General features: G+C 36.3%; 1 protein-coding gene across 1 annotated transcript in view; it reads left to right on the plus strand.

The window, feature by feature from the left end:
* Positions 1-12781, plus strand: part of LOC105991683 (disintegrin and metalloproteinase domain-containing protein 18-like) — a 68952-nt gene that overhangs the window by 46705 nt on the left and 9466 nt on the right. Inside the window, exons 16-18 of the mRNA XM_013024369.1 lie at positions 1694-1820; positions 4970-5050; positions 10239-10353. Coding sequence (XP_012879823.1) covers positions 1694-1820; positions 4970-5050; positions 10239-10353 — 323 coding nt within the window. The remainder of the gene's footprint in view (positions 1-1693; positions 1821-4969; positions 5051-10238; positions 10354-12781) is intronic.

The following is a 12781-nucleotide window of genomic DNA, read 5'->3' on the forward strand; positions in this document are numbered from 1 at the left end:
CCTCATGCATGCAAGGCAAGCGCTCTACCACTGAACCACCTTCCCAGCCCATGTTTGGAAATATTATACATCTATGAAACAGTCACTGAACTCTATGCTATGACATAACCTACAAGTATATCCCCAACATTTTATTTACCTATTATAATTTCCACAGCATAAGATCCCTAGTCTTACATGTTATTGAAATTTATAAGACAATGTTGGTAACCATATAAGCAATTGATGGGTAGAAGGTCAGTAATTATTTATCCTATATAACTAAAACATTGTACAATGTGATTAATATTTCACTGTTTTCCCAAGCTCCTGACAACCACCTTTCTGCTTTCTTTAATTTGACTGATTAAGATTTATCATATAAATGAGGTATACTAATTGCCTTTGTGCCTCCCTTGTTCATTTAACATAATGTCCTACAGGTTCATAGGTTCATTTGTGTTCTTTTTTTTTCTTGTCAGTCATGGTGCTTGAACTCTGGGCCTGGGCGCTGTCCCTCAGCTCTTCAGCTCAAGGCTAGCGCTCTACCACTTGAGCTACAGTGACACTTCCAGTTTTCTGGTGGTTTATTGGAGATATGAGTTTCACTGACTTTCCTGCCTGGGCAGGCTTTGAACCGTGATCCTCAGATCTCAGCCTCCTGAGTAGCTAGGGTTACAGGCGTGAGCTACCAGTGTCCGGCTTCCATTCATGTTCTTAAAAGTGGCAGGAATCCCTTATTTTTTAGGGTTAAATATTATGACATCATATCTATCTATCTATCTATCTATCTATCTATCTATCTATCTATCTATCTATCTATCTATCTATCTATCTATATTACATTTTCTTCATCCATTGGACATATTGATTGAATTTATGTCTTGGCTATTGGGAAAAATTTATCAGTGAATAGAGGTGCAGAGATCTCTTTGGGATCCTGATTACTGTTTCTTTGGAAATAGATCCTGTAGTGTACAAGAAAAAAATCAGTGGTAATACCAAATGCTGGTGAGGAGACTGACAACATATTTTATCATGAATGGACTGGCTTATACAAGGAAGAGTGGCTTTAGTAGCAATTTTCTATAGTGGATATACCACTTTACATTCCTATCTATAGTGTATAAACGTTTCATTTCCTTTAAACATACACACACATACACACACACACACACACACACACACACACACACACACACACACACAGACTCTTTGTTGCTGTTTTTGTCTTATTTGTTCATTGAGCTGTCTTGGGAGGACAAGAGGGAACACAGATGGTGGGACAAAGGATGAACAAATGCAGCCAGTGGTACTCATTAGACACTGTTAGAAAATGAACTATACAACTTGTGGGTGGGGAAGCGAGGGAAAACCGGAAGAGAGCAGGGGAAGGGTGACCTTGTTCAAAAAGAAATCTACTCCCTTTTCTCGCTTATGTAACTGTGACCCCTCTGCACATCGCCTATACAATAACAACAAAAATGCATGAAAGGAAAAGAAAGTATTCTAGGCATCGGGTGATATCTTATTGTGGTTTTTATCTGCATTATCTGATGAGTGGTGTTTTGAGCATTCATGCTTATCTAGTGATAATTAGTGATTCTTTTGAGAATTATCAATCTATTAATATACTTTGCTTTAAATTAGGTTGTTTTCTTTTTATTGATTTGTTTAAAGTGTTTATAATATTTTTCACATTAACTTCTATCAGATATATGGTATGCAAATATTTTCTTACATTCAATGGGTTGTCTCCTAATTCTGTTGATTATATCCATGGCTGTGAAGAAGCTTTTAGTTTAATGATCTCATTTGTCACACTTTTGCTTTTGTGGCCGGTAGTTTTTGAGTTCATATCCAAAAAGATAATTGCCAAACCAATCCCATGGAACTTTTCCCCTGCATTTTCTTCTAGTAGTTTTACAGCTTCAAGCTTCACACTTAAGGATTTGAAACACTCGAGCGGATTTTTGTAGATGAAAATCACTGTTGTGAGCAAGTGTCTACTTTTCTCCTACATGTAAATTTTTGGGCTCTGTATGAAATCTAGGCCTTTTGCATTCCTATTGTTCTCTTGTTAATGTCCCTGATCTGGCTTCTTTGTCTGTTTTTCCAGTTCTAAGCAGTCTGCTCATTTTCCCTCAGCCTATAGTCACTTCCAGTCCTTTATGGCTGCATGGCATCTAAGTCTAAGTTTGCCACAGAGCTGTTATTGGTAGTTTTACTATTTCCGTGCTAGAAGTTGACTTAAGCCCAAGTTTGTCTATCTGTAGCTGGTGTGTTATTCAAAATGACTCAAAGGAATACTTACAGAAGATAATCACTCCCTAAAAACCTCTCTGCTCAGCACTGTAGGGTTCTGCTTGGCTCTGAGCAGAATTGCTGTGAATGGACTAGCCCAACACTCCTGTGCCACACCTGGCACAGTTTGTTGATAATGTCCAGAACTGGTAATGTGCAGACTTGCTACTGATTTTTGTTGTGGTGTTATTTCCTGCAATGTTTCTGAATTTGTCTATCAGTTCTAATAGCCACCCCTCTCAGCCCAAATTCCTTAGCATGTTCTATATATAAGATTTTGTTACATACAAACATAGATAATACAATTTCTTTGTTTCCAGTTTGGATGCTTTTTACTTCTGTTTTCTAATAACTTTCAGCACTATGTAAAATCCTGCTATAGTGATATACATTTTTGTCTTATTTCTGATCTTAGAGAAAAGTTTCAACTTTTCATTATTGAATATAATGTAACTGTGAGCTAATGTATATGATGCTCATTACAGCAGGGAACAATCGTTCTACATCTAATTTGCTTAGAGTCTTTTTTTTTAGTTTTTTTTTTTATTGTGAAAATACTGTACAGAGGGGTTACAATTACATGGGCAAGATAGTGAGTACATTTCTTATCAAGCATTGTAGCCTCCTCCTTTGTTTCCCCTTCCCATCCTTTCCCATCCTCCCTCCCCCCCCACCCAATCCTCCCTCCCCCAAGTTGTAAAGTTCATTTTCAACATGACAACTTGTACTTCTCATTGTTGCAACAGGTTCACCTGTATCCCTGTTTAAACGACTTGTTTTTCCCCTTCCCCTCCAATTATACCGACATCAAATACAGTGAAAACAGGGGCTATACTGTGGAGGAGGGACATACAAAGCAACAAAGAAATAATCTTATAATTGCCTTAGAAACAAATGCATGAAAGAAAAAAGACATTTAAAATACGTATCTTAGGGTTCATTATCCTAACATCACCTTATCTGACCTTTTCTGCTTGACTCATACATATACTAGATATTGCAAATAAGGGAAATCATGGGACCTATGTTTCTTTGGGCTTGGCTTACTTCACTTAATATAATTTTTTCCAAGTCTTTCCATTTCCTAACAAATGGGGCAATGTCATTCTTTCTGATGGAGGCATAGAATTCCATTGTGTATATATACCACATTTTTCTTGATCCATTCATCTACTGAGGGGCATCTGGGTTGGTTCCAGAACTTAGGTATGGTAAATAATGCTGCAATACACATAGTTGTGCTGGTAGCTTTAGTGTGGTCTTGTTTGTAAACATTTGGATAAATGCCCAAAAGTGGGATTGCTGGGTCATAGGGGAGCTCTATGTGAAGTCTTTTGAGGAACCTCCATCCTACTTTCCAAAGAAGTTGAACAAGTTTACACTCCTACCAACAATGAAGTAAGGTTCCCTTCTGTCCACATCCCCTCCAGCATCTGTTGTTATTAGAGTTCTTGATTTTTGCCATTCTAACTGGAGTGAGGTGGTATCTCAATGTTGTTTTGATTTGCATTTCTTTTATGGCTAGGGAGGTTGAGCATTTCTTCGTGTGTCTATTGGCCATCCTTCTTTCTTCTTCAGAGAAGTTTCTCTTTAAGTCATTAGCCCACTTATTTATTGGGCAGTTGTTTCTTTGAGGATTTGTTGTTGGGTGATTTAATTTTTTGAGTTCCAAGTATATTTTAGATATGAGACCCTTGTCCGTTGTATGGCTAGTAAAGATCTTCTCCCAATCCGTGGGCTTTCTATTGATCTTGCTAGCTATGTCCTTTGCTTAGAGTCTTTTCATGAAAGGATGTTGTACTTTGCCAAATGCTTTTTTATTCTTCTGTTGACAAAATTATATTGATTTAGGTGTCCACTGTAGCTATTTCTATAGATGAGAATATGTGCACATAAGATTATGTCATGCACAGATGGTTTTTACCTCTTCCTTTACAGTGTGTCTTTTCTTTCCTTTACTTGGGTAACTGCAAGGCTATATCTAATATATTGAATATAAGAAGCAAAGGAGGGCTGTATTTTAATTTTAAAGAAATAATTACAAGAAGCTAGTTTTCATTTGCATGTGCTGTCTTCATGTAGTGAATAATTTGATCAGCCTTTATGCTGATATTTAATATTGATCTATATTTCATTCTCTGAGCTTTTAAAAAACATCTTTATTATCTTTAACTGTACAAAGCAGTTACTATTCACAAAGCAATTTGTGAATACAATGCATCTTGGTCAATATCACCCCTTCCAACATTCTAACCCACCCCTTAATCCATCCCTTCCTTTACTTTTCATAAATTTTGTAGACTATGTATTGAGCATTTGACTGCATTCTCTGCCTCTTTCCCTCTCTTCATTCATATACCCTCCCCCTTTGACTCTATACCAACCTTTTCAAGTACCAGTTTCCTCTTGTTTATTTTGTTGAGCTATGATTTGGCCTTCCATTGCTTGTGTTTTCCCCTGAAACTACCCATATTTCAATTATTATGTTATATTTAAACAACCCATGCCAAGGTATAGGTTCAGTTGAGAATTCATATTGGAATGTCAGAATACTTGTACCAGAATCACAGTGTGAGTAAGATGCTCAACTTGTGCATCTCCCATGATGATGTAACAAGTAGTTCAGTTTTCCTCATTTTACATGGACTTTCTGAATGACGGTGACATATTGTGTGTTCAATTTTAGTATTGTATCAACAAAACCTGCAGAGGAGCTCATTTAATGGGATATAACTGTAATGCCACTCAAAAATGCAAAGGAAATGGGGTAAGTAATCTTTCCTTTCATAATTTCAAATAGTATGTTATTGTGAGGAATGCAATGAATATCCTGTTTGAGAAGACTGGTCATCTATATTACTTCTAAACTAAATTTGTCTGTGTCTAGCTGATTTATAGAAAAAAGGGCAAGTGAGATAACCCAAAACTGAATGCACTGTATGGTAAACACCAACAATTTGTCATCAGCACTATATATATATATATATATATATATATATTCATAAAAATGCATTTATACGTATTTTATGTCTGTTTTGTTTTTAGGGCATTTGTATGTACTTTATAACTATGTTTGCTTTTGTTTTACTTGTCAAAAAGTATGCCATGATTTTCATCTGTGACATAAACATCCTTCAATCCTCACATCCTCCAATCACATCTGCAGTTACATCCTCCAATCATGTTTCTAGTCATATCCTGATTTAAAAAAATCATAATCCTTGTCTTTTATCAAGTATCTGATTAAATAATTACAAATAAAGATGCATATTTGAGAATATAATATATTCTCCCTCAAAAACTTAATAATTAAAGTGTGTGATTATATATTATTTTACAGAGAGTACATAATTAAAACATGTTGATAGGGAAAATATCTGACAGAAAATTCAATCTTGTGCAAAAGATAGTTTTTACTTTTTAAAAAATTTAACCAAGTAATTGAATCAAAATGTTTTGGTAGGTTGAGGCTGCATTTTCATTTCTTGCCATTTACACATTTGAGTCATTTGTTTACTTTTTTTCTTTGTATATCTGTTTTTTAATTTTATTGTCAAGGTGATATACAGAGGGGTTACTGTTACATAAGTAAGGTGGGAAGTACATTTCTTGTTGAACTTGTTACCCCCTGCCTCATTTTTCACCCTCTTTCTCTCTCCCACATCCCTCCCCTAAGTTGTACAAATCATTTCTTGTGAGTATTGCTGTTGCGGGTTGGTGTTTTCTTATTTTCATAGAAGGAAATCAAGTACAGTCAACAATAAGAGAATCCAAATTCACCAAAATTTACTAGTATTAAAGTTTATAATTTGTAAATATGTTAGTTTGGAAAATATAAAATTTGACTATGAAGCTGGGCACCAGTGGCTCACGCCTGTAATCTTAGCTACTTAGGAGGCTGAGATGTGAGCATCATGGTTCAAAGCCAGACCGGACAGGAAAGTCTGTAAGACTCTTTTATTTGTGTGTGTGAAAATACCATACAGAGGCGTCACAATTACATGGGCAAGGTAATGAGTACATTTCTTATCAAGCATTGTTGCCTCCTCCTTTGTTTCCCCTTCCCATCCTATCAGAAAACCAGAAGTGGCACTGTGGCTCAAGCAGTAGAACGCTTACCTTGAGAGAGAGCAGGGATAGAGCCCAAGCCCAGAGTTCAAGCCCCACGACCATCAAAACAAACAAACAGGTTGTTAACAAAAATGAAGCGATGTCTTCTTTTATCTTTTCTTTTCTTTGTGTGTGTGTGTATGTGTGTATTGAGACTTGAACTCAGTGTCTCTCACTATTGCTCAGCATTTTTGCTCATAGCTGGTTCTCTACCACTTAAGCCACATACCAACAGTCTTTCTTTTGTATTTTGTATAATTGTTACCTGATCTGTTGCTTTCTTATGTAAATTTTTCTCTTAAGTTTCAATCTTAATATTTTATAAAATCTCACATCAGCATTGTATAGTGTCAAGTTTTTGATACTTTATCATATTGAATACCTTCCTTCCTTCCGAATCATTCCTTCCTTCCTTCCTTCCTTCCCTTTCCTCTCTCCCTCCCTCCCTTCCTCCCACCTCTCCCTCCCTTCCTTCCTTCTTTCCTTCCTTCTTTCCTTTCCTTCCTTCTTTCCTTCCTCTCTCTCTCCTCTCTTTCTCTCTCTCTTTCTTTCGGCCAGTCCTGGGGCTTGAACTCTGGGCCTGGGAACTGTCCCTGAGCTTCTTTTGCTCAAGGCTTGCACTCTACCACTTGAGCCATTTTGGAATTTGAGGCCTCTGGTGTTCTAACAAATTTGTTTCCTTATTTTGTTTCTTAAAAATTATGTCACTCTGGAAATTAGATTTGTGACTTTAGGTCAAAAGTTCTGTCATGTGATTGTTCTACTTTCACAGGCAGCTTAGAGTTCTCTGATAGCACATTATGCAAAGTGTGGGAGGAAAAATAAATGGAAGATAATGGGAGATACATATTTAGAGATTGTACATATCACAAAAATAAAATGATCCAAAATAACTATTTTTGTGAGGCTAAAAAGACCCACAAAAGTTGCCTAGAAAAGTTCAGTTTTCCCCCAAACTCTGAAATTCTTAATATCATCCTCTGTTACTTTTTCCTATCATGGAGGAGCCTGAGGCTAGCTTCATTGTGTTTACACTGTACAGAACTTTATATGATTACTTTTCTATGTTCTCATTTCCTGGAGATTACAGGCATTGCCAATAAGGGTTTAACATTTGTGAGATTTGTCCATTTTTCCTGTTGGAAAGCCAGCCAGTCTACATGTGTGATCTGAAATGCCAATACTTAATTATTAACTGGTATTATTTCGCTCTAACCAACCATCATTTTTTAGTGAAATTATAGTGATACCCTTTATTGTTTTATGTCACTGAAATAAATGCATATTGGTTCACAAAAGGATGACAATTGTGGAATAAGCTTAAAATGAAGCACAAAGTTGTATTCAAAATCTTATTTCCTGCACCTGCCAAACCAGGTGCAGTGACTCATGCCTGTAATCCTATCTACCTTGGAGTCAGAGACTGTGAGGATTGAGATAGAGGCCAGGTTGGGCAAAAAATTTGTTTGATCTCAACTTATCCAGTAAAAAGCTGGGCATGGCAGCGTTCCATTTGTCTTGCCACTCCAGGGCAGGAAGATTTTGTTCCAGGTTAGCCCCAGGCACAAATGTGAGATCCTAGCTACAAAACAAAAGACAACCAAACTATTAAAGACAAAAGGACTCAGGGCCTGACTCATGTTGTAGAGCCTGAGCTCAAACCCCACAAATAAGTCTCTATCTCTCTTTCTGTCTCTATCTCTGTCTCCATCTCTATCTGTCTCTATATTAAACCAGTACAATTAAGAGTCAACCATAGAGGAGATGTATAGAGTAAAACTACCTGTGGAATTCAAGATTATAATAGTTTGAACACTTTGTTTAATTTCTTTTGATACATAGGACAAAGGGGTTAGCAGTTTCAGTGAACTTTAAAGCTATTAGTTGAGTATGAGTGTAGGCATAGGGTAATTCTGTAGGATTATTGGACTATCCAGACTATGGAATATTATAAGTACAATTTTTAAACCCTGCAGGTTCTGAGCTGGGGATTGTAGATCAGTGGTAGAATGCTTACCTAGCATGCACAAGACCCTTTGTTTGATCCCTAGTACTAGAAAGAGCAGTGTCAATTCTGCACATTTATACCTACAAGTATGATAACTTCATGGTATATTATCCACATTACTTTGGAAAAAACACATCACATCAATATGTTTGTATCTATTGGCATGTATGCTTCTAAATACATGTAAGATACACACACACATATAATTAAGTAGTTGTACAAAGAGGTTATAAAAAATTCCACATGCCAGATTTTGAGTAGAGTGCACTTTGATCAATCCCACCCTTTTCATTGTTCTCCCCTATTTTACCCCTTCCATCCCTCCCCTCAAATTACATAGATCAATTTGTACACACTGTACATGAATAAAATGATTGCATTTTCTCATCCTTCCTCACACCTTTCATGTTCCCCCATTCATCTTCCCCCCCACTAAACATGTTGCTGCTTTCTGGTATTCATTTTTTAATGCAGTTTATTAGCTGTTAGAAGCATTACAACTTTGGGCTCCTCCCCTAAGTGTGCTGTCCTTTAGTCAATTTGTTTGTGCATATATACACAAAACCCTGTATATGTTATCATATAGGCTTGTATTTTAGACCTAGCTTCCACATATGAAAGACAATACATGTCATTTGTCTCTGTGTGCTGACTTACTTAAAATGATTTTTTCTACATTCATCAATTTCACTGCAAATGACATAACATTCTAATAGATAAGTGAAATACCATTGTATATATGTATCATATTTTCTTAATCCAGTCATCTATTGTAGGGTACCTGGGCTGTTTCCATAACTTGGTTGTGGAAACTTGGTTCACTTGGTAGCAGTGAACATGGATGTGCAAATGTCTTTACCATGTCCTGATTTGTAATGCTTTGGGTAGATGCCCAAGAATGGTATGGCTGATTAGGTTTTTGAGTGAACTCCAAACTGCCTTCCAGAGTGGTTGCATGAGCTGACATTCTCACCAACAGTGCAATAAGGCTCCTTTTCCTACCTTCCCACCAGCACTGGTTATTGTTTATATTCTCAATGCTGGCCAGTCTTACTCGGGTGAGATGGACTCTTAATTCATATATTTAAAAATTAATATTAAAATATTAAGATGTGAGGCACCAATGATTTGGGAATAATGCCAAAAATAAACTTCTAGTAATGGATAATTTTCCTAATTTTAAAAAAATAGTCGCTTTATGTATCCCAGATTGTCCAGGAACTCACTAACCTCCTACCTCAATATGCTGAGTGCTGGGATTATGGATGTGTGTCACTAATCTGATGCACATTTTTGTTTTAATGTTAAGTATTAATATTTTATTTTCAAATGGTTTTGTTTTGGAAAATATATTTACTTGAAAACAGCATTATTGACTAAGTATTGTGAAATGCTATAAAAGAGCTAGGATAAGAAATTTAAGTGTTCATGTTCATTGATATTTGTCTTATACCCATAACAGAAAATAGAGTGCACATAGAAAATGTCCAAAGTATGATCAAAGTTGTTTCCAAAATAAGAAGACAATATTGTGAAAACATTTAAATTTCTCTCTGTGGATGCAAAGCACATAACCTTATTTAATATCATTTTTAAAGGTTATTGGAGAAGATAAAAATCTTACTAAAATAGTCAATATATAGCTGCTAAAAATATATACCCTGTTGCCAGTTGATATTGTTGAGATTGTCACTACTTTTCCCTAACCCATTTCCTATAATGTATAGTAATAAACATGAAAAATATGAAAAAATTACTTCCTCTGTGTAAGTCAGGCATTTATATCAGAAAGAGATACTAAAACATGTCAAAGTGACCAAATATTTTTTGGTTTCAGATATGCAATAATTTGGGGAATTGCCACTGCTTTCCTGGCCATCGGCCTCCAGACTGTGAGCTCCAGATTGGCTCACCAGGGGGCAGTGTCGATGATGGAAATGTGCAGAAATCTGGTCAGTATTGAAAGCAAAATAGAATTTTGTTTTCTGTGGAGCAGAGTAAAGAAATCTAGTTCTAGTCAAATCTAGTCAATCATTCATGCTGTGACTAGTTCAAAGAGTTATTGTGAATGATAGTGCTATTTAAATGATTATACAATATTTGTTATCAGATTTTCTGAAACATTCAACTGTAATCAATCTAGTAAAATAAGCTAAAATAGTATACTGCCTTTAAGTGTCAATAAATGTCAAGAAGTCTATGTAGAACATATATGTAGAATTGAAAATTATGTATAAAATAATGAAAACTACATGCATTATTTGTACTACACATTATAATAAATTGTAGATTATTAAAAAGAAACTAGCTGGATATTGGTGGTATATGTCTGTATTCCTAACTATCCAAGAGGCTGAGATAAGTAGGATCAGAGTTCAAAGCCAACCTAGACAGAAGAGTTCTTGAGATTCCATCTTAGAATATCTCACAGAAAGCCAAGCTGGAGGTGACGCTTAAGTGATAGAGTACAAGTCTAGGAATTGTGAGTCCTTGAGCACAAACTCTAGTGCTGGGGGGGAAAAATCAACTGTACACTATGAGTGACATTTTCAGAAAAACAAAGTATATTAGGAAAAATAGTAAATAACATTTTGAGTGATGGGGTACATATTGATACTTTCTCCTATGGACGAAGGCAAGATCACAGCTATTAGTTGATTTAAGGAATGTATATTTTATTTGGCATCCAGAGAAATAACAAAATTGGGTGCTAGTGGCTCATGCCTGTGATCCTAGCTATATGCAAGAGGCTGAGGTCTGAGGATCATGGTTCAAAGTCAGCCCACACAGAAAAGTTTGTGTGACTCTTATCTCTTATCTCCAGAAAACTCAGAAAAAGCAAGAAGTGGTGCTGTGGCTCAAGTGATAGAGTGCTAGCCTTGAGCAAAAGAAGCTCAAGGGCAGTGTCCAGGCCAGTTCAAGCCCCAGGACCAGCACACACACACACAAAATTGTGATTCCATTTCAAGAAGTCTACATATGCAATAAGGTGGAAGAATATGGAAGTTTCATAATGTCAGCCTGAATGAAGTTAGGTTATTTAGAATGCAATGCCCTTGATTAGAAAGTCCTGAAGTAAACAATGGAATGCAAATAAGTTACTTCATAGTATCAGAAATTTGTAAGAAACAATGAAAAAAGGGTGCTTCTCAATTATATATGAAACCTGGGGACAATGGCTGAGGATGGGATCCAGATTCCCGTGAAAGAATCAGCATGGGTAGAGCATCAATATCATCAGTTTAATTTTATATAAAGGAGTTAATTATCTGATAGTGAAGATGTCATTGGACATTTGGCAAAGGTGTTTGTAAGTTATTAGGTATTGCACGCATTGACAAACCAGAGTGTGTAGTTAATCTGTATAACAAAGCAGTCCATGGTATAGTAAAAGTGATGTACAGTAAGAGCAATGGCTAGAAGTTGAAGAAGCAACAGTATTTTGGAAGCAAAATCTCTGAGATAATTGCTAATTCTTGAAAAAGAAACTCTGAGAAATGGACATTCATTTCCAGCCATGATAGAATAATAAGAAAAAATTGCATTAATATTTGTCAACAAGTAAGAGTATTTCAGTATATACTATGTGGGACATGAATTACATAAGTTGTGGGCAAAGACGGGGGGGGGGACACTGGGGGAAATGAAGGAAAGGCTGACATTGTCCAAAAATAGAAACATACTCATTATCTGATTTATGAAATGATAACCCTTCTGTATACCTTAATAACAATAAAATTATGATTTAAAAACCCAGAGTATAAAAATGTGATCTTTGAGAAATAAATGGCAGGTGTGAGACAATGTATATATACAATGTATATAGTGTATATATGTGATGAAAGATTCAGGAGAGAAAGAGGGAGATAATTTACAGAAAAGATTTTGCTGTTTATTGTGGGGCTTGAAATCTGGGCCTGGGCACTGTCCCTCAGCTCTTCTGCTCAAGGCGAGAACTCTACCTCTAGAGACACAGCGTCAATTCCAGTTTTCTGAGTGGTTTATTGGAGAGAAGAGTCTTATGGACATTCTTGTCTGGGCTGGCTTTGAACCGAGATCCTCACTTCTCAGCCTCCTAAGTAGCTAGGATTTCAGGCGTGAGCACCAGCAACCGGCAGAAAATATTTTTTTCTTTAGTTTTTTTTTTAATTGTGAAAATACTTTACAGAGGAGTTAAAATTACCTGGGCAAGATAAGGAGTACATTTCCTATCAAGCATTGTAGCCTCCTCCTTTGTTTCCCCTTCCCATCGCTTCCCATCCTCTTCCCAATCCCCACCCAATTCCCACCCACCAAAGTTGTAAAGTTCATTTTCGACATAAGGACTTGTATGTCTCATTGTTGCAACAGGTCCACCTGTATCCCTATTTAAACGATTTG

Source organism: Dipodomys ordii, unplaced genomic scaffold, assembly GCF_000151885.1.
Source record: "Dipodomys ordii isolate 6190 unplaced genomic scaffold, Dord_2.0 Scaffold4, whole genome shotgun sequence".
Taxonomy (NCBI): Eukaryota; Metazoa; Chordata; class Mammalia; order Rodentia; family Heteromyidae; genus Dipodomys; species Dipodomys ordii.